The sequence below is a fragment of the Macrotis lagotis genome, chromosome 1 (genome assembly GCF_037893015.1).
Source record: "Macrotis lagotis isolate mMagLag1 chromosome 1, bilby.v1.9.chrom.fasta, whole genome shotgun sequence".
NCBI classification, from domain to species: domain Eukaryota; kingdom Metazoa; phylum Chordata; class Mammalia; order Peramelemorphia; family Peramelidae; genus Macrotis; species Macrotis lagotis.
In genome coordinates this window covers 177,777,701-177,805,317 of record NC_133658.1, presented here as the reverse complement: position 1 = coordinate 177,805,317, position 27,617 = coordinate 177,777,701, and the positions used below count along the sequence as shown (strand labels likewise).

The window sequence follows — 27,617 nt, the reverse complement described above, 5'->3', positions numbered from 1 at the left end:
CTTAGATTCAGATCTAGTAATGGTAATGGTGAGTCAAAGTCCTAGGTTAATAGTTATTTGGGAATAGTTCCAAATTATAATCCAAAATGAATGGACCAGTTCTCACTTCTACTAACAGCATAATAAAGGTCCAATTTTTCCACATTCCCTCTAGTATTCAATCTTTTCTTTTTTCTGTCATGTTAGCTAATCTGTTAAGTTTGAGGTAATACCTCAGAATCATTTTAATTTTTATTTCTCAAATTATTATCGATTTAGAGAATTTTTCACATGATCATTGATAGCTTTGATTTCTTCTGAAAACTTTCTCTTCATATGCCTTTACCACTTATCATCTGGAGAATAGCTCTTATTTGTTTGAATTTGACTCCATTCAATACATATTTGGGAAATGAGTCCATTATCAGAGAAACTTGCTTTAAAAATACTTTCCAACTTTTCTATTTTCCTTCCAAGTTTGGCTGCTGCATAAGGTTTAGTTGTAATTAGATATAATCAAAATTATTCATTTTACCTCTTGTGATCCATTCTATCATTTGGTTAGTCATAACCTCTTCCTTTATCTATGGATCTTAATGGTGAAAAATTGTCATACTACTCTAATTTCCTTCTATGTCTTTTTTATGTATTTATGTCTAAATCATATGCCTGCTTTCCTTATCTTAGAATACATTATGAGATATTAGTCTATTCATAGTTTCTACCAAATTCATTTCATATTTTCCTAACATTTTTTGTCAAATACAGAGTTCTTACCACAAAGGCCTAAATCTTTGTGTCTATCAAGTATAAGATTACTATAGTCATTTACTGACTATAGTAGCTAATCTGTTCTAATGACCTACAGCTCTATATCTTTCTATACTAATTTTGATGATTACTGCTTTGAAATACAGTTTGAAAACTTATATGGCTAGGCCATTTTCCTTCACATTTTTGTCATTAATTACTTGATAATCTTGACTTTTTGTTCTTCAAGATAAATTTTATTATTTTTTCTAGCTCTAAAGTATAATTCTTTGGCAGGTTCATTGGTAGGGCACTAAATAAGTAAATTAATTTAGGTATAACTGTCATTTTTATTATTATTTTTCTTGATCTAGCAATGAGAAATTAATATTCCCAGTTATTTAAATATGTCTTTATTTATGTAAAAAGTGTTTTGTAATTGTCTTCATATATGTCCTTAGTTTGTCTTGACAGGTATACTTCCAAGTATATGATATTATTTTCTGTTATTTTAAATGGAAATTCTCTACCATTTCTGCTGGATTTTGCTGGTAATATATAAAAATGCTGATGAGTTTTATGTCTTTATTTTAAATCTTGCAATTTTTGCTAAAATTATTTTTTTCAACATTTTTAAAAGTTATCAAAGGTTCCCTATAATTATATCATCTACAAGGAGTGATGGTTTTATTTCCTCATTGGCTATTCTTTTTAATTCACTTTCTTTTTTCTTGTATTGCTATAGTTAGCATTTCTTGTTCAATATTGAATAATAGTGGAGATAACAGGCAACCTTGTTTCAACCTGTAACTCATTGGGAATGCTTCTAGATTATCCCCATTACATATAATATTTACTGATAGTTTTGGAGAGATCATGTTGAGGAAAATTTATTTCTATGTTTTTCTTATGTTTTTAATAGGAATGGGTGCTATATTTTGTTAAAAGTTTTCTCAGCATCTATTGAGCTAATCATATGATTTATTAGTTTTGTTATTGACATTGTCAATTATGCTGAAAGTATTATATTGCTGAATCAGTTCTGCATCCTTGGTATAAATCCCAACTGGTCATAGTATAATATTCTGAGGGAAAACTTGCTGTAATCTCTTTGTTAATATTTTATTTAAAAATTTTGCATCAGTTAGGGGAATTGGTCTATGATTTTTTTTCTCTGTTTTGGTTCTTCCAGGTTTAGATATTTGTACCATAATTGTGTTATAAAAGGAATTTGCCTATTCTTGTTCTTTTAATTGCTTTTTCTTTTCTTACTGCTATAGCTAGCATTTCTAGAACAGTATTAAATAGCAGTAGTGATAATGGATATCCTTGTTTCACCCCTGATCTTTCTGGGAAAGCTTCTAGTTGATTCCATTACAGATAATGGTTGCTCATGGCTTTTGATAAATACTACTTTTTTTAACTCCATTTACTCTTCTGCTTTCTAGTATTTTTGATAGGGATAGATATTTTATTCTGACAAAATCTTTTCCTGAATCTATTATATAATCTATAATTTTTGTCATTTTATTGATATGATCAATTATGTTTATAGTTTTTCTAATATTGAATAGGTCTACCTACCTTTTTTAAATCCTACTTGGTTAAATCCTACTTTGTGATATACTGCTTTAGTCATTTTCATGGTATTTTAGTTCAAATGGTTACTTCAATATTCATAAGAGAAATTGGTCTGTAGTTTCCTTTTTTTGTACTTTCTGGTTTAGGTATCAAAACCATATTTATGTAGGACTCCTTTTCTACCTCTTTTTTCCAAATAATTTATATAAGATTAGAAATAATTATTCCTTAAATGTTTAGAAGACTTTTCTTCTTAATCCATCTGGACCTCAAGTTCCCCCCACCTTTGAGAGTTTATTAAATAAATAGTTGAATTTCCTTTTCTTTTTTTTTAAAAAAGTTATTTATTTATTTTGAATTTTACAATTTTCCCCCTAAGCTTGTGTCCCTCCCCCCACCCCCCACAGAGGACAGTCTGTTAGTCTTTACATTGTTTCCATGGTATATATTGATCTAAGTTAAATGTGATGAGAGAGAAATCGTATCCTTAAGGAAGAAGAATAAAGTATAAGAGATGGCAAAATTACATAGTAAGATAGCTGGGTTTTTTTTTAAATTAAAGGTAATAGTCTTTGATCTTTGTTCAAACTCTGCAATTCTTTCTCTAGATATAGATGGTATTGATACCCCAAAATTGTGCTTCATTTTTGCACTGATGGAATGAGCAAGTCCATCAAGGTTGAACATCACCCCCATGTTGCTGTTAGGGTGTACAATGTTCTTCTGGTTCTGCTCATCTCTCTCAGCATCAGTTCGTGCAAATCCTTCCAGGCTTCCCTGAATTCCCATCCCTCCTGGCTTCTAATAGAACAATAGTGTTCCATCATATATATATGTATATATATATATATATATATATATATATATATATATATACACACCACAGTTTATTAAGCCATTCCGAATTGATGGACATCCCCTCAATTTCCAATTCTTTGCCACCACAAACAGAGCTGCTATGAATATTTTTGTACAAGTGATGATTTTACCCTTTTTCATGATCTCTTCAGGGTATAGACACAGATGGATCAAAGGGTATGTACATTTTTGTTGCCTTTTCTAATATAAGATTATTTAAATATTCTATTTCTTCTGTAAATCTGAGCAGATTATATTATTTTAAAAATTCATCCTTTTTACTTTATTAGTTTTGTTGGCATATACTCAGATAAAATAGCTCCTAATAATTGCTCTAAAGTAATCTTCACTAGTAATGTCTTCACAATTTCATTTTTTATTTTAATAATATTTTATTTTTACCCAATTACATGTCAAAACAATTTTTAGCATTCAGTTTTATATGATTTTAAGTTCCAAATTTTTCTTCCTTCCTCCCTTCCCTCCCCTTTTCCTATAAAGAAAAACAACTATATAGGTTACACCTGTGATAACACATAAACTATTTTTCCATATTGGTCACAGTTGTAAAAGAGGAAACAAGATCAAAAGGAAAACAATCACAAAAGAGAATAAAGAAAATGAAAAAAGTATGCTTCAAACTGCATTCAGAATTCATCAGTTCTTTTTCAGGGCATTGATAGCATTTTCCTTCTTGAGTCCTTCATATTTCTTAGTTTGCTGTGTTATTGAAAAGAGTTGAATCATTCATGGTTGATCATATAATGTTGCTAATCCTATGCTTAATATTTTCCTAATACTGATCATTTTGCTTTGCATCAGTTCATACTTGTCTTTCCAGATTTTTCTGAAATATGCTTATTCATTATTTCTTATAACACAATAGTATTCCATTACATTTAGATACCACAGCTTGGTCATTCTCCAATTGATGGACATCCCTCAATTTCGGATATTTTGTCACTATGAAAAGGACATATATAAATATTTTTGTGGGTACTTTTCCTTCTAATGATCTCTGGGATATAGCCCTAGCAGTGATATTACTGGATCAAAGGATGTACATGATTTAGTTGCTATTTAAGCATAGTTCCCAACTGTTTTTGAGAATGATCAAATCATTTCAGCACTTCAGTTCATTAGTTTCCCAATTTTCCCATATCTTCTTCAACATTTATCATTTTCCATTTTTGTCATCTTAGCCCATCTGAAAGGTGTGGCATGGTAACTCAGTTGTTTTAATTTGCATTTCTCTAATTGAAAGCAATTTAAAGCACTTCTTCCTGTGCCCTTTGATAACTTTAATTTCTTCATCTGAAAATTGTTAATATTCTTTAATCATTTATCAGTTGGGGATTGATTTGCATTCTTATAATTTTTTACTCAGTTCCCAACATATTTGAGAAATGAAGCCTTTGTCAAAGACACATTATTGATATTGATTTATTGTCTATTATTTTTGCTTTTACTTTATCTGAGATCAGGACTGCTACTCCTATTGGGTTTTTTTTTTAACTTCATTTGTAGTATAATAGAATCTGCTCCAACCCTTACCTTTACTCTGTGTGTGTGTGTGTGTGTGTGTGTGTGTGTGTGTGTGTGTGTCTATTTCAAGTGTGTTTCTTGTAATCAGCATATTACGTGATTTTGGTTTTTTTTATCCACTCTGCTATCCATTCCATTTTATAATCATACTCATATTCACATACCTCCATCCTATTCTTTTTCCTGTTTGTCATCTCTCCTTTCTCCTTTCCTTCCTCACCAGTGTTTTGACTCTTTCAGCCACTTGCCTTGATCTACCTTCCTTTCTGTTAATTCTCCACCCCACCACCCCTCTTTACTTAATCTCCTTCTCTCCTATTTCTTTGTCAGGTAAGTTAGATTTTGATATTCAACTGATTGTGTATATTATTCCCTCTTTGAGCCAATATTGATGAGAATAAGGTTCAAGCAATGCCCTTTATCCATCCTAAGATCTTCCCCTCCACTGTAATAAGTATTTCATGTGAAGTAATTTATTCCATTCTACCTCTCCCTTCCATCTCCACTCCATCTATCATCCTTAATACTTTTGTGCCATTCCCTCAAATTCACCTTATATTTGTATATTTCTTCTATTAGTGCTACAATCACATGTAGATATATAAACAATTTAGCTCTTTTGAACTTTTTACATTTTCTGTCCCCTTTTTGTTTATGCTTCTCTTGGTTCTTCATATTGGAGATCAAATTTGGTTTAGTTCTGGTCTTCTCCTTATGAAAGCTTAAAATCCTTCTATTTCACTGAATGACCATTTTTTCCCCTTGATATATTATGCTTTATTTTACTATATAACTGATTCTTTCCTAGCTCTTTTACCATCCAGAATTTCATGTTCATAGACCTCAGATCTTTTAATGTTACAGTTGCTAAGTTTTATGTAATCCTTACACTAGCTCCCTGAAGTTTAAATTGTTTCTTCTGACCAGCTGTATTTTTTTCCCATTATATAATAGTTCTGAAATTTGACTATAATGTTCCTTGGAATTTTTTATTTTGTGATCTCTTTCCTGAGGTGATCAGTGAATTCTTTCTGTAACTATTTTGCCCTTTGGTTCCATTTCATCAGGCTAGTTTTCCTTGATAATTTGTTGAAAGATGTAGTCCAGGTCTACCTCTTGATTATAACTTTCAGGTGTTCCAATGATTCTAACACTCTCTCTGGATCTATTTTCAAGGTCAGTTGTTTTTCCAGTGAGGACTTTTATATTTCCATTCCTTTGAAGTTGTTTGATTGATCCTTGATGTCACATAGTCAGCTTCCACTTGCACAATTCTATCTTTTAAGTTGTTGTTTTTGTACTTCCTTTTCCATTTATTTTTTAAGTAGTTGTTTTCTTTTTACAATCTGTTGACTCTCTTTTTCATAATTCTCTTCCAACATTCTCCTTTGTTTTCCCAATATTTTTTTCTCTCCCCTATGATTTTTAAGCTACTTTTTGAGCTCTTCCATGAGTTCCTTGTGAACTTCAGACTATTTCCCATTTCACTTTGGGGTTTTGTTCATAAGTGTTTTGTAGTCATATAAAAATGCTTTAAATCATCATTGATTAGTGAACTGTAAATTAAAGCAACCTTGACATATTATTTTACACCTATCAGATTGGCTAAAATGGTTGAAGGGGGGGAGTGACAAAACTTAGAGGAAATGTGTAAAAATTGAGATACTGATTCACTCTTGGTAGAACTGTGTAGTTATTTTGGAAAGCAGTCTGGAATTATTTTAAGAGTTATTAAACTGCCTTTTGACCTAGCTAAATTACTAATAGGTCTCTTTCCAAAGATTATTAGGAAAAAAAGGAAAATAACCTATATGCTTGTATGTATATATGTATATATATATATATGTATATATATATATATATATATATATATATATATTAGCTCTCTTTCTGAACATCATGGAGATGCCAATCATTTAGGAAATGGCTGAAAAAGTTGTGGCATATGATTGTGATGAAATACTATTGGGCTCTAAGAAATCATGAGCTTGATGATCTTCAAAAAACATGGGACAAAATTTCATGAAAAAATAATAATAAAGAGAAAAATGAGCAGAATCAAGAGAACTTTGTATATAGTAACAGTAATATTGCTTTAAGAATTTTGTCTTTTTGACTTTGATAAATACCCAAATTAACTTCAAAAGACCTATGAAGAAAGATGCTATACAATGAGAGAACTGTTAAATATAACTACATGTAGAATGACTTTCCACATACATTTGCATATATACATATACATACACATATACATGAATACACATTTTTGTGTAATGGTAGCCATCTCTAGAGCAGAAGGTAAGTGGAAGGAAGGAAACAGGGGGGGAAAAAAGTTTCATGATAACTTTAATAAATATTTGAAAGGAATAGTGTGTGAAGCTCTGTCTTCCCTCCTGGTCTGTGAATGACCACAAGCATACCCCTCTGCCACAGGGCTGAGGTGGGGGGGGCTGCTGTTTTATGGGGGCCTAGACGGTGATCAGGATCTGAATGCAGTAAGAGCCCCAGAGTCCTGTTCCAGGGACAGAGGACATATCTCGGAAGTCTCTCTCCACTCCCCTACCTTTGGTAGGCTCAGTTGCCTGGGGGCCCCTGCTTACAGGCTCCACCTGCTTCCCTTTCCTGGATCTGGGCTGCAATCTTCCAAGTTGTGCCCAGTGCTCCCCAGGTTGTAGGGCAGGAAACTGCCCCGCTGCTGTGAGCCGCAGTTCCCAGGCAGCCTGAGGCTGCCTCTGGGAGGCTGAAGTTCCTTCACTCTGGTGGGCTGCCCCTCTAACTCCATGAAGCAGAGTCTTTCCACTATTTTCCAGGTTACCTTGTTCTGGAGAATTGCCTTACTAGATGCCTCTGTGGATTCTGTCTCTGGAAAATTTAGTTAGAATCATAATTTTATGATTTTTGAAATATTATGGAGAGTGCACCTGAGAGAGGCTCTTCTGTTGCCATCTTGACTCTGCCCCTATATCACATTTCTTTTGAGCTTTTTTCAATTCCATTCAGCTTTGCTTGGAGATAACAGCACCCTCTCTGATGAGAACACAGCATGCTGGGCATTCCTATGCCAGTATTTCCCTTGTTGTACGGTGAATTCCAAAATTCTTAAGAGACCTTTAGAGTATCCATGTATCACTTTTTATGACCTCTCTGTGAGAACTTGCCCTGCATGAATTCTCCATTAAATAAAGTCTTTTTGGCAAATATATATATATATATATATATATATATATATATATATATATATATATATATATTTAGAATTTAAACTATGGAGTCCATCCATCAAAGTTTCATCTCTGTAGTAGAGTTTAAATGCTTGACAGTTTAGAAAGGACCTGTCTCTGGTATCTTCTCCTGCCAGGTAATCTTCAGAATCTTCCTAAAATAATTTAAATGGAAGTGATTCAGATTCCTGGCATGGCACTGGTAGAACATCCAGATTTCACAGGTGTATAGCAATCGTGTCAGTACAATGGTTCTTGTAGACCTTCAGTTTAATAGTCAGTCTAATCTTCCCTACCACACTTTTCCTGGGAGTCTCTCAAACACTAAAATATGTATATTCTGAGTGACTATAATCTACTTTTTTTAAACCAATTCAGATTAGAATGAGGTTCACACATTGCCTGCCACCACCAACCATTTTTCCCTCCAGTCAAAAGTTCCTGTTTATGTATCTCTTTTATAAGTGAGATCATTTCCCTATTTTCTCTTTTACATTCTCTCTCTGTCTCCCTTTCTCACCTCTTCCTTTTTTTATATATACCATTCCAACATAAGAAACTTACACCTCTATGTAGATGCCTTCCAACTTCTCTGTCAATGATAAATTTAAGATGGGTATGTATATATGTATTTATCTTCTCATACAAGAATTATACTCCATTTTGCTAGATTGCTTCTTGGCTGTAGCTTCTTCTTAGTGCCTTTACCTTGTGGGACATCATATTCCAAAGTCTTCTGTTTATCTAACATAGAAGCTACTATAATTTTTTTGATCCTGACTTCAGCTTCAGCATATCTGAAGTGTTTTTTTACTGACCACTTGCAATATTTTTTCTGTGACCTGGGGGTTCTGAAATTGGCTAGGAGTTTTCATTTTTATTTTTTAAGTTTTTGCAAGGCACATGGGGTTAAGTGGCTTGCCCAAGGCCACACAGCTAGGGAATATGTGTCTGAGACCGGATTTGAACCAAGGTACTCCTGACTCCAGGGCCGGTGCTATATCCACTGTGCCACCTAGCCACCCCAAGGAGTTTTCATTTTAGATCTCTTTCAGGAGATGATTGGTGGATTCTTACCATTTTTATTTTGTTCTCTGGTTCTAAGATTTCAGGTCAGTTTACCATTAAAATTTCTTGAAATATATGTGCAAGTTCATTTTTTTAAACTGTTTTCAGGCAATCCAATAATTATTAAATTATCTCTTCTAGGTCTATTTTCCAGATCAGTTGTTTTTCCAATGAGGTATTTCACATTTTCTTCTATTTTTCAATCTTTTGTTTTGGTTTCCTTGTTTCTTAAATTTTCATAGAGACATTAGCTTCTACTTGCCCAATTCTTATTTTTAATTAATTAATTAATTTATTATTTTTCTTCCTCCAGTTACATGTAAAAACAATTTTTGATGTTTGTTTTTAAAACTTTGGGTTCTAAATTCTCTCCCTTATTCTTTCCCAGAGCCCCTCATTGAGAAAGTAATTTGATAGAGTTTATACATATCTATATAGTTATATAGATATGTAGTCAAGCAAAACACTCCATAATAGTCATGTTGTGAAAGAAAACAGATAAAAATAAAAACTACAAGAAAAATAAAGTAAAAAGAAAGTATGTTTCAATCTGTATTCAGATATCATCTGTTCTTTCTCTGGGTATGGATAGCACTTTTCATCATAAGTCCTTCAGAGTTGTCTTGGATCATTCATTGTATTGCTAAGAAAAACTAAGTCATTCACAGCAGATCATCCTACAATAATTGCTATTCTTTTGTACAAGTACATTTCATTTTGGATCAGCTCATATAAATCTTTACAAGTTTTTCTGAGAGAATCTCATTCATCATTACTTATGGCTGAATAGCCTTCTATCATAACCACATACCACAATGTATTCAGCCATTTCCCAACTGATGGGCATCATCTCAATTTCCAATGCCTTGTGAATAATAAAGAACTACAATAAATATCCTTATACAAATAGGTCTTTTTCTTTTTTTTTCATCTCTTTTGGGATACAGATCTAGTATATTGCTAAGTCAAAGGGTATGTATGACATAGCTCCAAATTTCACTACAGAATGGTTGAATATGCTCACAACTCTACCAATACTGCATTAATGTCTCATTTTCCCTACATTCTTCTATTTGTCATTTTCCTTTTCTTCCCTGTTAGCCAACATAATAGATCTAAGATAGTGTCTCAGAATTGTTTAAATTTGCATAGTGAATTAGAACATTTTTACATGGTTATAGATAGAAATGATAAACCTTTTCTGAAAACCATTCATATCCCTTGATCAGTCATCAATAATTAGAGAATGACTCTTATTTTTTATAAATTTGACTCAGTTTTCTGTGTTTGAGAAGTGACTTCAAAATTTTTTCACAATTACTTTTGCTAACTGTATTTCCTTCTATGTTGGGAGTCCCTCCTCAAACATGTTTTGCTTCTGATCACCTGCTCCCCCAATCTTCCCCCTATCACCCCCCTGCCTTCTCTTATCACCTTGCCCTCCTACTTTTCTTTAGTGTAAGATAGATTCTTATATTCAATTCAGTATGCATGTTATTCCCTCTTTCAGTCAATTGTGGTATCCTCCTAACTGCTCTCATAAAAAAGTTCTCAGGAGTTACCAGTATTATTTTACCATGTAAGATTATAATCAGTCCAACATCATTAAGTCCTTTATAATTTCCCTTTTTTTCTTGGATCATTCAAACCTTTTCCTTAATTTTCTTCTTTAGTTTGTTCAGGAATTCTTGTTGTCTCAAAGGCCCACTAATGGTACTGTCTATACATGAACTTTCCTTCCAACATCTTAAATTATCTTGGGCTGGAAAAATGTTTCACACTGGCCTTTCATTGACTGTACTTCTCCAAAATTCAAATTGATGTATTATTTGAAGTTGTTTGGAGGGGAATGTTGGGAGAACTTTACTGGGTATCTGACTGCCCAGCCATCTAGGCTATACCTCTCAAGACATTCTGTTTCTTTAATGTCAATTCAAGAGTTCTATAAAAATGGGTGAAAGTTTGTGTTTACTCTTTAGCTTTAATAGGCTCTGAACCTTTCCTAAGGCAATCAAAAACAAACAAACCAATGATTTTCTTTGATTTCTTTCTTTCAACAAGGACTTAAGAGAATAAAGAGTTAAATTTCCTTAACTTTAACTTGCCTCTTTCCTGAGTACATATGAAAATTGTTGGCATTCTTAACTTAATGAAATTCATTGATTATTTCTCTAAATATCCATGTACACCCATTTTCAAAAGCAGGTATTTCTTGTTTTTGTTTGCCCTCTTTAGAATCATTATACTTTTTCTTTGATATGGGTTGCTGACATCTACTGGATAGAATCAGCCCTTTCTAGGTAGTACAAATGAAGAAAAGGGCTTTACCCATTTCTGGTATCCTTTTTAAAATCCCTTAAGCTGTTAGGAATTCTGCTTCAAGTGGTAAAAATTTCAATTTAAACACTTTCCTATTTCTTGTATAACTAGCCTGTGCTGAGGTTTTTGAATTGGTCATTATAGGAATATTATTTTGCAGAAGCTGGGAACCATAGACATGATTGAAACACCCCATGGCAATTTGATATTGTCTTCAAGCTAGTCTGACCTTTACATAATTTTCCATAAGGTAAGGAATAATGAAGGCTGTTTAGGATGGTGGTAGTAGATAAAGAAGAGGAGAAGAAGAATGTAAGATGTGTTTAAGAATGAATGTTGGGTGGCTAGGTGGCACAGTGGATAGAGCACTGGCCCTAGAGTCAGGAATAACTGAGTTCAAATCCGACCTCAGATACTTAATAATTACCTAGCTGTGTGGCCTTGGGCAAGCCACTTAACCCCATTTGTCTTGCAAAAACCTAAAAAAGAAAATAAAAAAAAAGAAGGAATGTAGTTATCAATAGACAATTTCCTAGGTCATAATCACAGAACCTGAATTGGAAGGGCTCACAGACACCATAAAGCATTTTCTTATCCGAACCAGAATTGCCTCTACAACATCCAGACAAATGTTCAGTAATCTAGCTTCTGTGTAAAAAACCTCCAGTGAGAGAGAAACCATGACCTCCTTTCAGTGAGGAACATTTTTTACTTTAATTGTTAAAAAGTTTTTGCCTTACATCTAGTCTAAATCTATTTTTTTGCAACATCCAGTATTTCTCCTAGTGGGAGGGTGAAGCAAACAAGTTTAATCCCACTCTTACATGATAGCCTTTAACATTTAAAGACAGCTATCATATTTCCCCCTGACCATCAAGAAGCATGAGCTCAAAGACCTTTATCATTTTGTTAATATATTTCTTAAAGGTTACAACAAGTGAACATAGTACCCCATCTGTGGTTGTAACATCCTGTGGTGAATGAAGGGAGCAATCATGATTATGATTCCCTGCTTAGAAGGAATCTTTTAGGAGGAGAGACAAAAAACTATGATCAAAATGCAGTAGAATACAAAACAACTAAAAAGAGGAAAACCTGATACTAGATCTGTATCCCAGAACTGCCCCAATTACTTGTGATCTGGGGAGGTGATTAATAACTTAGAGAATTTCATCTTACATAGCATGTATATTTCTAAAATTATTATATGTGTTTTTTAAATCTAGGTATATTTTAAATTTCCTAGAAAAAAGACTGATATTTAAGGGAACATTAGAATAAGAATTAAAAACTTAAGAGTTGGACTAGACTTCTCAAACCAGATTTTTTAACCTCCTCATTTTATTGATGAAGAAACAAAGACCAAGAAAGGTTAAGTATTCTGACTCCAAAACCAATAATCTTTCCATCATACAATTGCCATGTCACTATTGTCAATTCTTTCACAAAATGAAGAATATACATTGTGTAAATGTAACTTGCATCATCTACTTAATTTGCTTGAGGCAAAATTATATCTAGATAAAAATCTAGTTACTGTCTCCAAAGTCTATTGAGTTAAAGAAAAAAAAACTTTATGAAAACACACTGTCCTTGTGATGCAAAAGAGAAGAGTCAAATCCTGACTCTGCCCCTAAACTATGTGATCTTGATATCTCTGGGGCTCAGTTTCTTCATCTGGAATATAAATGGGGCAAGGGGAAGAATGCATTATTAAGGTGTCTTCTAACTCAAATCTATAATCTATAATTCTATGGCATAATTCTTCATTTCCCCCTTAGCTACACTGCTTTTTGGACTTGTTTGGAACTCTCTCTCCATCATGCCCCCTGTCTAGATACGTTCCCTGCTTCATACTCCTTCCCTATTGCAGACTTTGGGAGTAAGGATTAGGCTCAAATCTGAGGAATTAAGGGAGAAGTTTTCAGGGGGTAATAATAAATATACCATAAAGGACATCAACCCTGGAGTTGAACACCTTTGATTGGAATATTGAGAACCTCAGAATAAATTAGGGGCCAGAATGCAAAGATTAGAAGAAACCTCATTATCCATTCAACTCAGCTTTCACAGCCATTTTCACTAACTTCCAAACAACTTCCACTTATAGGGCAGGTAGTCCAATCTTGGGGAGCAGCAGGGTGCCCCAAGGGGGAAGTAAGAGGCAATATGAACCACGTATCTCTGCCTTCAACACTATCTTCTCTCAGACCCTGATGACCTTCAACCAAAGAATCTTTAGAATAACTTTAGATTGCTTATAGCACAGTGCCCTCAACTATCATTTTAGGAAACAATCCCTGGGAAAATATGGTTTGGCTCCTACTCTTGCAGACCCTAGTGTTATAGCTCCTGAAGACACAGAAAAGAAAGCTCCCTATCACCCAAGTACTTGTCACTGTCAAATAGTTCAACATTAGAAACTGATATGGAATACTGATATCAATGGAAGTGATCTTATTGAAGAGACATTATCATCTGTTTTCCCTCAGTACCCAAAGGATCATGGGATCTTTCTGTGTGAATTTATAGTAGTTTTCCATTTGCATTGTTCCCCCAAGAAAACATGAGCTATTTGAGATCAAGGACTTTCTTACTTTTCTATTTGTATTCTCAGCAATTAGCATTTTAAACTATTTCCTAATTAAGAGTTTAACAAATACTTTCTCATTCATTCATCTAATCCAAGTCACACCTCAAAAAGATCCTTTCAAGTAGTATTTAAACTTTACTTGAAGATATACAATAATAGAAAATTCATTACTTCCTGAAACAAACCTCCTCTTTTAAAAAGCTCAAATTATTGGAAGATTTTCCTTATATCAAAACTGTATATCTCTTCATAATTTCCATTCATTGTCCCTAGTTCTGCCCTTTAGGGCCAAGCAAAACCAGTCTATTCCATTTCCTATATGACAACCTCCAAGTACTTAAAGAAAGTTATATTCCCCACTAAATCTCATCCAGGCTAAACTCAGTGTTTTGGAGCACTCGTTTTATCACAATCTGAAGGCCCTTCGCTATCCTGGTACACTCCTTTGGTACACTCTACCTTATTAATTTCTTCATAAAATGTGGTGTTCCAGATAGCATATAATGAAAAGGAATGATGACATTGTGATAAGTAGCAATGACCTATGCTTATATCTGGACAAGTTGCAATCTCTTGAACTTTAGTTTCCTTGTCTTGAGCTACCATGACCATAGATTTATTCTGAGGATCAAATGATGTAAAAAATTTTTGTCATTCTAAAGACATAAATGTAAGCTATTCTCATAAGAGCTATAACAATAGGGTTTCCTATGGTAAAAAAAAAAAAAAAACAAACAAACTCAGAGATATTTTCTCTTCAACCAAGCACCTCATTACCACACCTATGGATCTTCCTTTTCCATGGTTAGGAGTTAAAAGTCCTTTTATATTTTCGCTTTCCTCATCTTTTTTTTTTAACCTAGATCATAGAATAAAAAACTGAAGATTCATATACATTTCAGAGGAAAATTAGATTCTATCTGGTTTGGACATTTCATCACAGGAATTAGGAAAGAGGGAGAGGTTTTAGAATAAAAAAAATTGATTGAAAGACTTGGGGTACAAAGGAATAAAAGGAAATCTGAAGAGGAAAGAGAAACTGCGGTGCTAGAGCCCTTACTAGTGAAGAGGAAAGAGAAGGTTAATTGCCAGCTCTAGCCCCTGGTACAGGCTCAACAGGGAAGGGCTTAGAAGAAAATGTCAACTGCAATCATCAATATCTTTGTGATACAACATCAATTGCCCAAAGTTTTCAGCTTCTGCAATGCCTTAAGTCCTTTAGAAGTTCACATTGTGGGGCACCACACAAGTCTCTCCCTGGGGAAACACCGCGTAGAAAAATGTAGACATGGATAAGGTATATACAAGGAAAGTCACACAGATAACCAGACTTCCCAGGGTATCATTGCTCTGAAACACAGAGATCTAATCTGACTTTCTGTCTCTACAGCCTCACAGCACAATCATATAGTCCATATGAGGGCTAGTTTAAAATACACTAGCCCAATTCCAGGCTATTCTGTTTTATAGACTACAGGCAGCCTCAGAGTAGGAGAGAGATAGCTACCCGTAGAGTAATTGCTAGCAGCTGTTGCTGCTGTCTTCTTCAGCAGATCAAATGATCAGATTGTGATTGAAGTTACAGAATGTCCTTCTCAGACATATTCTAGATTCACCCAGGAATGATGTACAAAGAGGAATAGTTGGTCCCAGCAAGCAATAGACTAAAGAAGATGAATAGAAAGGAAAAGAATAATATCCCAATTTATGGGAAGGAAGGGAAAAGAAGTTATTTGAGTCACTATGTCAGCATGAATAGGCACTTCTAAGTAAGGAACTGCCAGTTATTATGCACTATCATTCATCTCCTAAAAGAAAGCTTTCTCTTTTAAATAATAAATCTACAGGAGCATGCCAAGTTCTATTACTAGCATATTAAAGAAATTATCCCTTATACTAAAGGGCTAATAAGTTTGGGGCAAAGATTCTCTTCTCTCAGGCTGTTTTTCTTTAGTAGCATGTGCACCATATATAGACATGTGCACTATTAAGATGTAACCATAAAATATGGGTAGCAGAAATCCTTTACTTGGGTGGTCTTTTGCCCCAAGATAGATTCATTTGCATGAGGTTTTGGCTCAGAAAAAAATATCTTCAGAGAAAAGGCATAAACTCAAAGCATCTACCCAGAATTTTTACTATAAAAAACAATGTTTTATGTTCAAATAGCCATGTTGTGAAATAATCTTAAATTAAGTTGAATTTGAGAGAAGACGTCCACACTAACTTACATCAATTTATTTTATAAAAGCTGGTAGCTTGCTTCATATTTACTTCCCATGTACTCCCAGGTCTTTGAGAAAAGATTGCCTGTTTTGAGTATCTGAAGGATCAAATTAGATTTAAAGTCTGTTTCTGAATTTGCTAAAATAAAAGTCCATCTACTCTATTATTGTTTCTTAGCATTATATTATTTTTTTTTTTCTGCACCATACTGAAGAAGCATAGAATGGTGAAAAAAAAAAACTAGAAGGAAGATATGGGCTCCAATTCTGTCTCTGACAACTCTTAGTGCTATGAATTTGGATAAATCATTTTCCCTTTGAGAGCAATGCTTTATTTTTTCCTTCATAATATAGGGATGCTGCTATTTAAACTACCTAACTCACAAAGGTGTTTGCAAAAGTGCTAAACAACTTGAACTGTTATAAAAAAAAGATTTATGAATGACTATTATAAGAAAATATTAAGACCCTTGAAGTTGCATTTACTTTTTCTAGACTCACAGTACACATCTTATGACAAGAAAGAAATGAAAAGCTAAGAAACTTATGAATGATAGATTTGATAGTTGCTCAAGTTAAAAAGTCATCCTAGAATGACTAAAAAATCTCTCACTTGAAGAGAATTTAGTATTAGCCAATAAAATTTTTCAGTGAGAATATCTTTATTTGAATATTATTTACAGAAATGCATATGACAATTTAAGAAACCTAACTGTGAGCATGTGAAAAAGAGGAAACAGAGAGAATATTTTATATATTAAAACCTCCATGTCTAAAATATCTTTAAAAAGTCACAGCTACAAGAGAGAAAAGATGAGTAGAGAGGCAAAACGTAACATTTAAGTTGGAAGTGCGAGGATGATGGGAACAAGGAAGGAGAATTCTGCCTAGTTCCTTCCTAAGGGAGCTGGCTCATCTATCAGTCAGCTTTTCAGGACCATTTTTAAAAACTGGGCATTATTCCAGGGACCAGCTGTAATTAAGGAAAAAGAAAGACCAAATCTGGTAATGTTCACTAAAAAGAAAGACATCATTTAGTCTCATCATAAAAAGCAATAAATGTACTCCTTGCCTCAGCTGATATGAGACAATAAACATTAATCTCAGAAGGTGATTGTCTGCCTTGATCATAATGAAAATTAGCCTCAATGTTTCTGTTTTACTCTTATTGGGTGTCTCCTTTTACAGCCATTTAAAATGTGACCTCTAAAATCTTATGGCAGATTATGATCAGATGCTTCCTCCTTCTAGCACTTTAAATACCTCTCTCTCACCTCATCACTGAAACAATGATGTTAGAGCTCTTGAACATTTTGCCAATGGAGTAATATTTCTGCCTTTTAAAATATGATCAAGGTCTTGAAACAAAAGAGCCAGGAGTTTTAAATTTTGCAAGTAGAGGACACTTTGGAAATGAAAATATATAGTGACCTTGTTGCTTTTATCCTTTATTTAATACTTACAGCCAAAAAAAAAAATGTAGAGGTAAAGGACAAGTGAATCCCACATCTCCCAGAGTTTTTCTTAAGAATTACAAAAAAGTACCAGAACTAAAAAACAAACCAACTAATTTGTTTTTTTCATTTAAAATTTTTTTGACTTTAGCTTATATCATTGATAATTTGCCATCATTTTATACTCCTTGTTAATACAGGCTCATAAAATTTTAGGGTAGGAAGGTTTTCACCATAAATGGTCAAGAAAGCTGAGCTGTGGAAGGCAGTAAGTCAGCAGTTCCTGAAGACTGCATTAATCTCCCATACTGCTAATGAAATATAAAATTTGGTAGATTAAGCCTTGTTCATGAGACTGACATGAAAAACTGACTGACTAAAAAAGGGGAGAGAAAATGAGCTAAATGGAATCTTTTTGTAGCCGTAGCAGCACAGCTATGGGAATCTAGTATTCCTTGGTGAATTTTCCTTTGTCTCTCCTTGCTTTCCCATGTTAACAATCAATCAATAGGTATCTGTTAAGCACCTAATAATATATGCCTGGTTCAGTGCTAGGGATTCAAACAAAAAGAATGAAAAAAAATAGCTATTCAAAAGGAGTTTGTATTCTATTTTAGAGCATAAAGTATTCATAAATATGTAAAGAATAAATATAAAAATAACAAATGCAAATAAATAGAAAGTAGTTAAATACAGGTAGTTTGCGAAGATCAGAAAAGATTCTTTATAGAAGGTGGTGCTAGAGATGCATCTTGAAAGAAGAAAAAGATTCTGTAAGGCAGAGTTGAAGACTGAGTACAGTTCAGGCATTGAGAAAGAAGATCGATTGGATTGTTGTATTCGAGGAAGAGAGAGAACATCAGTCTAACTAGGTAACTGAATATTAGGGGGGAATAATGTATGATGAAGCTGGAAAGATCATTTGGAACCAGGTTATGTAGAACTTAAAAGCTAAACAAAGAAGTCTATATTTTATATGAAGGATGATAAGAAGGCCCTAGAATTAACTGAATAAAGTTTAACTATGAATACATAAAATTGGAACACTTTTCCACAAAACAAAATAATGAAAAGATAGGATAAGATGGGAAGCAGCTAATTGAGAGACAAAAATTATTTGCAACAGATATCTTTGATAAGGATCTGATATTCAAGACATATAGTGCATAAATATATATTAAAGACCAAGAGTTATTCTCAAATGGAGGAGTCAAAAGATATGAACAAAAAGTTCTCAAAATAATTACAAATTAGTAACAACTACTGGATTAGGAGGGAAAAAGAAAGAAGCGTTAAGGATAATTCCAAGATTAAAAAAGGTGGTAATGACCAGGAAGATGGCAATGGTGTTAAAATGAGATTAGGGGAAAGAGAGAAGATCTTCAAAAAATATTCTCAAGTTTATAGTACTTAAAGTACGATGAATAGGAAAATGGCAATGGTTTCAAAAGGAATAGTTGTTTGGAGAGCGTACGGGATTAGATGTGGACAATAATGGACATGTTGAATTTGAGTTACTGTTAGGAAATTCAGTTGGTGGTTTCCAGTGAGCAATTACACAAAATGATCAATTAAAAAAAACAGCAAATAAAAACTCTGAAATCCTCACACTCAGAAACTGACAGATAACAACTCAGTCCAGAGGAATCTATTAAACACTTACTATTATCCTAGGAATTGCTAAACCTTGGGGATTAAAAGAAAAATTAAAAAGACCAAAACAGATCCCCACCCATAAGGACTTATACTTCTGGAAGAGACAACATGCACATATAGCTACTACAAATATAAAGTGAAAACAGAAGGTAATCTCAAAAGGAAAGTACTAATTGAGGAATATGAGGTGAGAGAAAGTATGAAGATATAAGAGAGGCAAAGATTTCTTGCAGAAGGTGAGACCTGGACTGAGGGTTGAAAACCAGAAGGGAGAAGTGGAAAGCATTGTGTCATGCAATGTGTTATTTTACAAATAATGTACCATTTAATCTTCACAATGGCTCTGGGATATATATGCTATTTATCCCCATTTTAAAGTTGAGGAAACTGAGGTTGACAGAGGTTTGTTGACTTGCTTGACTAGCAAGTATCTGAGCTTAGATTTGAATTCAGGTCTTCCTGAATCCAAGTCTAGTGCTCTATCTGTTGTGACACCAAGATAAAAGACAATTTTGAATGAGAGTTTTAGGCATAAGAGAAAGCCAGTGAAAAGGCATAGAGTTGGAAGTTGAACTGCCGTAAATAAGGGAAAGCAAACAGGTCAATGTCTCTGGGTGGTAGATTATATGAGACTAAGGTACAATATATAACTGAAATGGATAAATGGCAAGATCTTGATATTAGAAAAATCACTTCTTAGAGTGGAAAGAAGTTGAGGAAGTAGAACCAAACCAGAAGGCTACAGCAATAGTTCAGACATGAGATCATGTGGAAGGACACTATTCATTTTACCCTGGGGGGGGGGGGGGATACAGCTAATAGTTCCTGAGTTTGTTGCTTGAATTGTTGTCCAGTCCTTTCTTGACTAGATTTGGGATTTTTTTTGGCAAAGATACTAGAGTTACTTGCCATTTCCTTCTCCATCTCATTTTTAAATCCAGGAAAGACAAGTGAAAAAAGAGCATCAAACAAAGGTGGGGGGACCAGGAGAAGTCATGAAAATCCATAAAGTAGAGAGGTACAAAGGTTTAAGGAAACAAAGAAATGGAAGTGGTACTTAGTGAAGAGAGTTTCCTTAAGAAGTTCAGTAAAAAGGAGTTGATCAGATGAAATGAAGGGTTTTGTTGGGGTTTTTTTTTTAGGTTGAAGTGCTTTATACAAGCAGCAGGAAAGGAGTCAGTAGATAAGGAGAGATCAAAGATAAGAGAATAAGATTAAGAGAATGGATATTCTGTTTGAGAAAATGGGAGGGGATGAGATCTAATTGGAAAATAAAAGGGTTTCTGTTGGTAAGGCAAAAGGTCACCTTTTCTTGTGAGACAATGGAGAGGAAGGAGATAGAGGAGATGTCAGAGGGATGTGGGTAGGTAGAATAGAGGAGAAAACAGAACTTTTTAGCAAATGACCTCAATTTTTTTTGGTGACAAAAGAGAAAAGGTACTCAGAGGAAGAAGCTCTATGAAGAGATTGAAAATAAATGAGAATGCTTGGAAATGTCACTCACATGAAAGAGACAGTGAATTGACAAAATTGTTGAAAAGTACTACCTTGTTGCTGTAAGGAAGAACTTAATTGTTATTACCTAACAAATTTATAATGGGCCATATCTGCATATGTTTGTGATTTTTTTTCCCAGTTCTATTCAACAGCTCACAAAAATTGCAAAGAAGGTAGATAGTGAGAAACTAAAATTGGTACTTGACAAGGTGTGGTAAACAAGACAACACAAGGGTAAAAAAATTAGACAGCAGAGGAGAGTTTAGAGGAAGCTAAACATTATTATCAAAAACAAATATAAAAGGTAGAGCAGATGAGGAAATATATTCCAGGTCTGGACACCAACCTATGCAAAGACACAAAGGTGGGAAAAAAGTATATCTAGCAGACCAATTTAAAGAGCACATAATATAAATGAATGGGATAGGGTTCATAAAGTCCTGGTCTTATAAGTGAAGAAAAATGGAAAAGATATAGAAGATGCTGTAGAACAGAAATAACAACATTTGGTACCTGACTGAGTTGGGTGGAAGAGGGGAAAAAGAGAAAAAAATGTCAAGAATGATCCCAAGGTTAATAAAGTGGTAGTGACTAGGAAGGGAGCAATGTTGTTCAGATTACACTGGGGGAAAGAGAGAAAAGAGTCAAGGATAATCTTAAAAGTTAAAGTATGATAGTAGTGAATAGGAAGATGGCTGTAGTTTCAAAAGGCATAATTGTTTGAAGAGTATATGGGATTAGATGGGGAAGATAATGAACATGTTGAGTTTGAGTTTCAGTTAGGAAATCCAGGTGGGAATGTCCAATGGGTACCTGATAAGGTAGGACTAGTATTTAAGAGAGAGAGATGAAAGCTAGAAAGATAATGCAATAAATCCCTTATTATATGCTATCTAGCACAAATCAATGGGACAAGGAGATGTTAGCTGAGGAGAAGCTTTCCTAGTTCCCTTAAAATACAAATTTAACCAAATGAGATAATATATACACATATATATAATAATTTGGAAATCTTCAACAATTCGATAATGCTAGGGGGTTTTTTTCATAAATATCACCATTTTTAGAAGGAAGAATTTGATAGAAAACTGTTGTTAGTTCCTTGTGCTTATTTTTATTTAAAAGGGGATGGGGGAAATGTGTCTTTTTAATTCTGACTTTAACATTGGTATCAGAAAGATATTTTGAAGCTTGAACCTAAAATAATGAAGAATGCTTAAAAACTAAAATAACCAAAAAAATCCATCTCACTCTCATAAGTCACTTTCTTTTTTGCTTGTTATTTAAAGACATGCAAAGTCTAGAGAACCTACTCAGAGAAGCTGTGATCTATGGCCAGCCTCGAAGTCGAAGAGCATGGAAAAAAATCCTCATTCTAGTAGAAGGCGTCTATAGGTATGTGAATGATCAGGGTATTTTTAGAGGATGCTAGCTGTTACTATCTAAAACAGTCTTTCAAAAGTCAGAGGTGGGGCGGCCCTGCAGTCAGGAGTACCTGATTTCAAATCTGGTCTCAGACACTTAATAATTACCTGTGTGTCCTTGAGCAAACCACTTAATCCCACTGCCTTGCAAAAACCTAAAAATAAATAAGTAAACAAACAAACAAATAAATAAATAAACAATAAAAAGGCAGAGGGATGAAGAAATGTATTTCACATATTTGGGATAGCTAGGTGGCACAGTGCATAGAGTGATAGGTCTGAAATCAGGAAGAGTGATCTTTCTGAGTTCAAATCCAGCCTCAGATATTTACTAGCTGTGTGACCCTGGGCAAGTCACTTAACCCTGGGGTCTCAGTTCCTAAAATGTAAAAAGAGCTGGAGAAGGAAAAGGTAAACCCCACTACTATCTTTGCCCAAAAATACCCAAATTGAGTCACAGAATCAGACATGATTGAAACAACTGAGCAACAATAAAAAATAAATTTAACAGATCAGAAAAGACCTACTGAGAGTCAAACACAAGTAAGCCATCAAGCTTTGATCTGGTTATCTACAGGGTAATCTTTATTATCAAATAACTGGAAACACATAATCACACAGAACCTCAAAGTTAAAAGAGATATCATATAATATTTTTATGGACAGAGCACAATAATCTTCAACATATTAAGTGCTTAATATTTAAAGTGAATTTATTGACATTAGAGTCATCTAATACAATCGTTATCTGAACAAGAATCCCTCCTATACTTCTCAAAACATAGTATTCAGTCTTCACTTTAAAAACTCTAGCAAGGGAGAGCCCTTTTCCACTAGAGACAACCTATTCAATTATTGAATAGGTCTAACTATTAAGGATCTTTTCCATAACTCATGTCTACCTCTCTTGATATGGTTTGATATTATGGAAATTTTTTCAACCTGCTTTGCTTATATATGAATGCATGTTTATGTATATGGAAAAAGAGTTAACTTGAATTGGCTCTTTATAAATTTTACTTGTCATATACTGAAGATCTCTGGTCACAGGGATTTTTTTTTACCCTTTAATGGTCTTTGACTTGAATTCTTCTGACATTTCATATCTAATCATAGAATATATTGAGGGGTACCTGACATATCATCTGATTTGTCATTTTTACTAAAAACCACAAAAGATTATCAATAGCTAAAGGGTCCACTAACATATAGAATATTCCTAACACATTTAAACTATAATGCCAGAGAGGCTACTAACCCCTTCATAGTTTGTCTTAGAAAGATTTTATGTCAAAAATTCAATTCTCTTCAATCAAAATTTTTATATTTTTGTTCCTAATGGAGGAGGAAGATTCCCCAAAGATTCCCTTTGCTATTACTCTATATGCAGAGAAGCTGTTAGCTCAGCAGAATATTTCCTAAGAGAAATTTTAATGAATCCTAATCTCAAATAATTAGAAAGGATGTTCCTATGGGATAATTATAGAAAAGTGAAAAAAATTAATGAAATAGTAATTCCTACATTTGAAAAATAACAGTTTTGCTGCAACTGTAGGAAAAGTAGAGACAACATGTTTTTTCTCTTAATCTAAAGTTCCCTTAAAGTAACAATTTTAGTTAAAAGAACAGTAACAAGCAGAAAAGGAGAGAAATGTTTCCTGTAAAAAATACATTTTCACAAATTCAAACTTTAAAATTTGTTTTTCTTTAAAAAATAACAACTGCCTGCAGAATTTATTGTTCTGGCTGTTGATCAGGGTTAAACCTTCAAATGTCCCCATATAGGTCTTCTCCATACCTCATCTAAGAGGGCTGGTAGCTGCACGTGCTCCTACAGAACTATGAAGTTGGTATTTATAGTTTATTGTCAGTAACTGATTTTATTTATGATGTATCAAAATATAAAATGGTGAAAACTAGGAGTGTGTCCTATGCATAAAGTCTGTGAGAGTACACTAGAATAATTGACTACTCATTGGTCCTGAACTTGCTACTTTAAAAAAATAATATTGCCATATTGACTTTATGCTGTCATAACTTCAAGCCTCGTTCTTCCTTCTGTGTAATTTGTGCCAGCTGCAGTGAACCATAAAACTGGGGTGACAGAACAAACCAGCTCTTATCTAAACACCTGTCATTCAGGATTGGAACAGCTTAAAAGCTGATCAGCTGAGCCAGAGCAGGCTGGACATCTCCTTTTAAACAGAATAAACAGAACTAAACTGCAAATAAACGCAACTTGGCACAACTAAAGGAAAGTTAAGTTTTAAACACTTTGATCATGGCTGAAATTAAAAGGACCACCAGCATTTTACTGTCAAATATTCTTGTCAGTGACCCAGCCTACAGAAACCACTGCAAAGGCTGGATTTTGTTCACTTCATAAATTCTATCTTTCTTCTGCCACAGTATCAGCAATACTAACTTAAAAGTTAAGGATTACTTGCAGAAATTGAAAAACTAAACCAGATTTCAAGTTTAAACATCTTTAATATTTTAAACTTAATCTGTGGTTTATGTGGTCATTTTTCTTATGTCCTCTTGTCAAAGAGATCTGGAATAGGACTTTCAGGGACTTTTTAGTGGAGCACAATGTTTTTCTTTTTTCCCCAAAAAATCAGTATATGAAACTTTCAGTGAAAAGTCTCCAACTCAAACTATTTTTTTATGAATAGGTCATAATCTTCCTGTATTTTGGTTTCTTCATTTTTAAGATGAAAAGGTCAGACTAGATTATTTGTACTTCCAACTCAATCATTCTATAATTCTATGATTTTATGTGACTTTCTTCTGTCATTTCCATAATTTAACATTGAATGTAATCTCCATTTTTCTTAAGAATAATGTCAGAATTTTCAATTCAAAAAATTTTTTTGGTATTTAATTTGTGGATATCCATACAGATTGTATCATTGCACTGCCTTTAGAGTTTCAATATCATGATTGTTTTTTTTTCTCTTTCCTGTTCCTTTCAACATCTTTGATCAAGTACAAAAGTACTCAGCAGAAAAAGTCAAGGCAAGGTTAAGGAATATCAGAATCCAGTGTCAAGTCACTCATATGCCTTGAACCACATTTTTATAGCACTATTTTAGTCACTAAGTAGTTTATGTATTTAAAAGGTGGCTCAATGATCCATAAACAAAAAGAAAATGACATTAACTTAGAAAAGAAAAGTGTATACAGTATGTTTATCTGCTAAATGCACCAAATGATGAGGCTGTGATGTAAAACTAATACAACATAACCAGATATAACACTCAAAGGAAAAATCTAACAGAAGAGTTAAAGCTTTCAAAATACTGGCAGAGAAAAGTGATCTTCTTGTATTTATGACAGTTATCAAGAAATAATAAAAAATAGATCCTACTGTAACTTTGTAAATGAAATAAATTATACAGAGATCTAGAGGAATCCAGGAAAATGTCTAATTATTCTTCTACCCAGAATTCTACATATACTTGAAAAAGAACTCTGGTAGTCCACACAAAAGGATTCTCTTCTTCTATCTATGTGCTAAATTCTAGTGGAAACAAACATTTAAAAATTACAATATATGCATGCAAGGAAAATAAGGAACTGTATAATACAAAACAAAGAAGCTTGTGAGCACCTAAAAAGGGAAACTGTGGTCCCTATGAGTCACAGGAAGTATTCACTAAGAAGTAGTCACAAAAAAGTAAGAATAATAATAGCCTACCTCATTTCCATTTATGAAAGGATTTTAGACTTGTAAATCAATAAACTATTCTAGACATATATATTCATATATGTGTGTGATTACATATATATGACTTTCTGCAAGACATATGATAAAGTCATAATCTCCTTTTCAAGAGATAAAAGAAATCTAAGTTGGATACATTTCAATGAAATCCTAGGTGTATGATGACCATAAATAATCTTAATTTATATCTATATCTATATATATATATAAAATCAAATGAGAAAATTTCTAGAGGTATGAAATAGGATTCAATTCTTAGACATGTTCTGTATAAGATTTGTTGATCAATCAATTTGATATTATTCTATAGGTTAAGGATAGGGACTATACTTGTGATTTCATTATTATCACAAATGCTTAGATGAAAAAATACCTTCTAATAATCAGAGCCTTCTTTGAATTTATAGTCTTGGAGAGTTGCCAGGAACTTTGATAGATTAAGTGACTTGCTCAGGGTCACAGAAGCAGTATGTAACAATTGGGACTTCAACCTATGTCTTTCTGGTTTTCAAGGTTATATATAATGGGAGACCACCTCTCATAAATGCAGGGTGACAGGTATATTCATTGACTATGTGAATGGCACAAAACTCTAAAGTAAAATTTTTACACCAGAAGATAAATCAAGGGGGCAGCTAGATTGCACCGTGGTTAGAGCACCAGTCCTGGATTCAGGAGTACCTGAGTTTAAATCTGACCTCAGATACTTAATATTTACCTAGCTGTGCCTTGCAAAAAAAAAAAAAAAAAAGATAAAATCAAGATTCAAAAAAGGTCTACACAGGTCTGAGTAATATCTTCAATCATAGATTGAGAGCTGGGAAAGATGCTAGACATCATCTAGTCCAAACCTCTCATTAATAAAGGAGGAAACTGAGAAGTTAAGTGATTTGTCTGAGGTCATACAATAAATGGTAGAGGTAGCATCTGAACCTATGACTACAAAGACAGTACTTTCTTTTCTATTGTACTGCATTGAAATTTAAAAGGGATAAATATAAAACTCTATATTTTTAATTTTTAAAGTTTTAAAATTTGTTTTAATCTTAAAGGAAAGGGAAAAATTGCCATGTTTACAAGAGAACATAAAAAGATAATATAAAGCAATAAATTTCCATTTCAAGAAAACCTGTATAATAAATACTATACAGTATTTTCAAGGCTGTTCAACTTTGTTTCCTTAGGTTTTCTTCTTTCTCTGCTTGCACTTTTTACTTTTTTTTCCTCTCCTTCACTCAGCCCTAACATATATACATATACACACATGTGTGTATATACATATGCATGCACACATGCATGTATGTTCACATATATATACATATATTTATACACATATTCATATGTGTGCACACATGCACTCGCATCCATTTAAATTGTCTTAGTAAGGTTCTGAAAATCACTTGAAGAGGATATAAAACACTGACGTCCTTTCTTGAGCTAAACTGGAAAGCATTCGAAGTTTACAACAAAGTGTGTAATTCCAATGGACCAGTCATGTTGTTCAAATGCTAAACATACACTTTCCAAAAAGACTATTTTACAGAGAACTCACAGAGGGCAAGTGCTCACAGGGATGTCAAAAGAAGCAATATAAGGACACTCTGAAGGTCTCTCTTAAGAACTTTGGAATTGATTGGTCAACATGGGAAACACTGGCACATCTAGCATGGTGTGCCCTCATCAGGGAAGGTACTATGTATAGCTCAAAAGAAATGTTAGA

The 27,617-nt window shown here is 33.6% G+C and overlaps 1 protein-coding gene across 1 annotated transcript in view; it reads left to right on the top strand.

The window, feature by feature from the left end:
• Positions 1-27,617, top strand: part of LOC141504439 (serine palmitoyltransferase 3-like) — a 218,210-nt gene that overhangs the window by 119,756 nt on the left and 70,837 nt on the right. Inside the window, exon 7 of the mRNA XM_074209437.1 lies at positions 22,036-22,141. Within this exon, the coding sequence (XP_074065538.1) occupies positions 22,036-22,141 (106 nt within the window). The remainder of the gene's footprint in view (positions 1-22,035; positions 22,142-27,617) is intronic.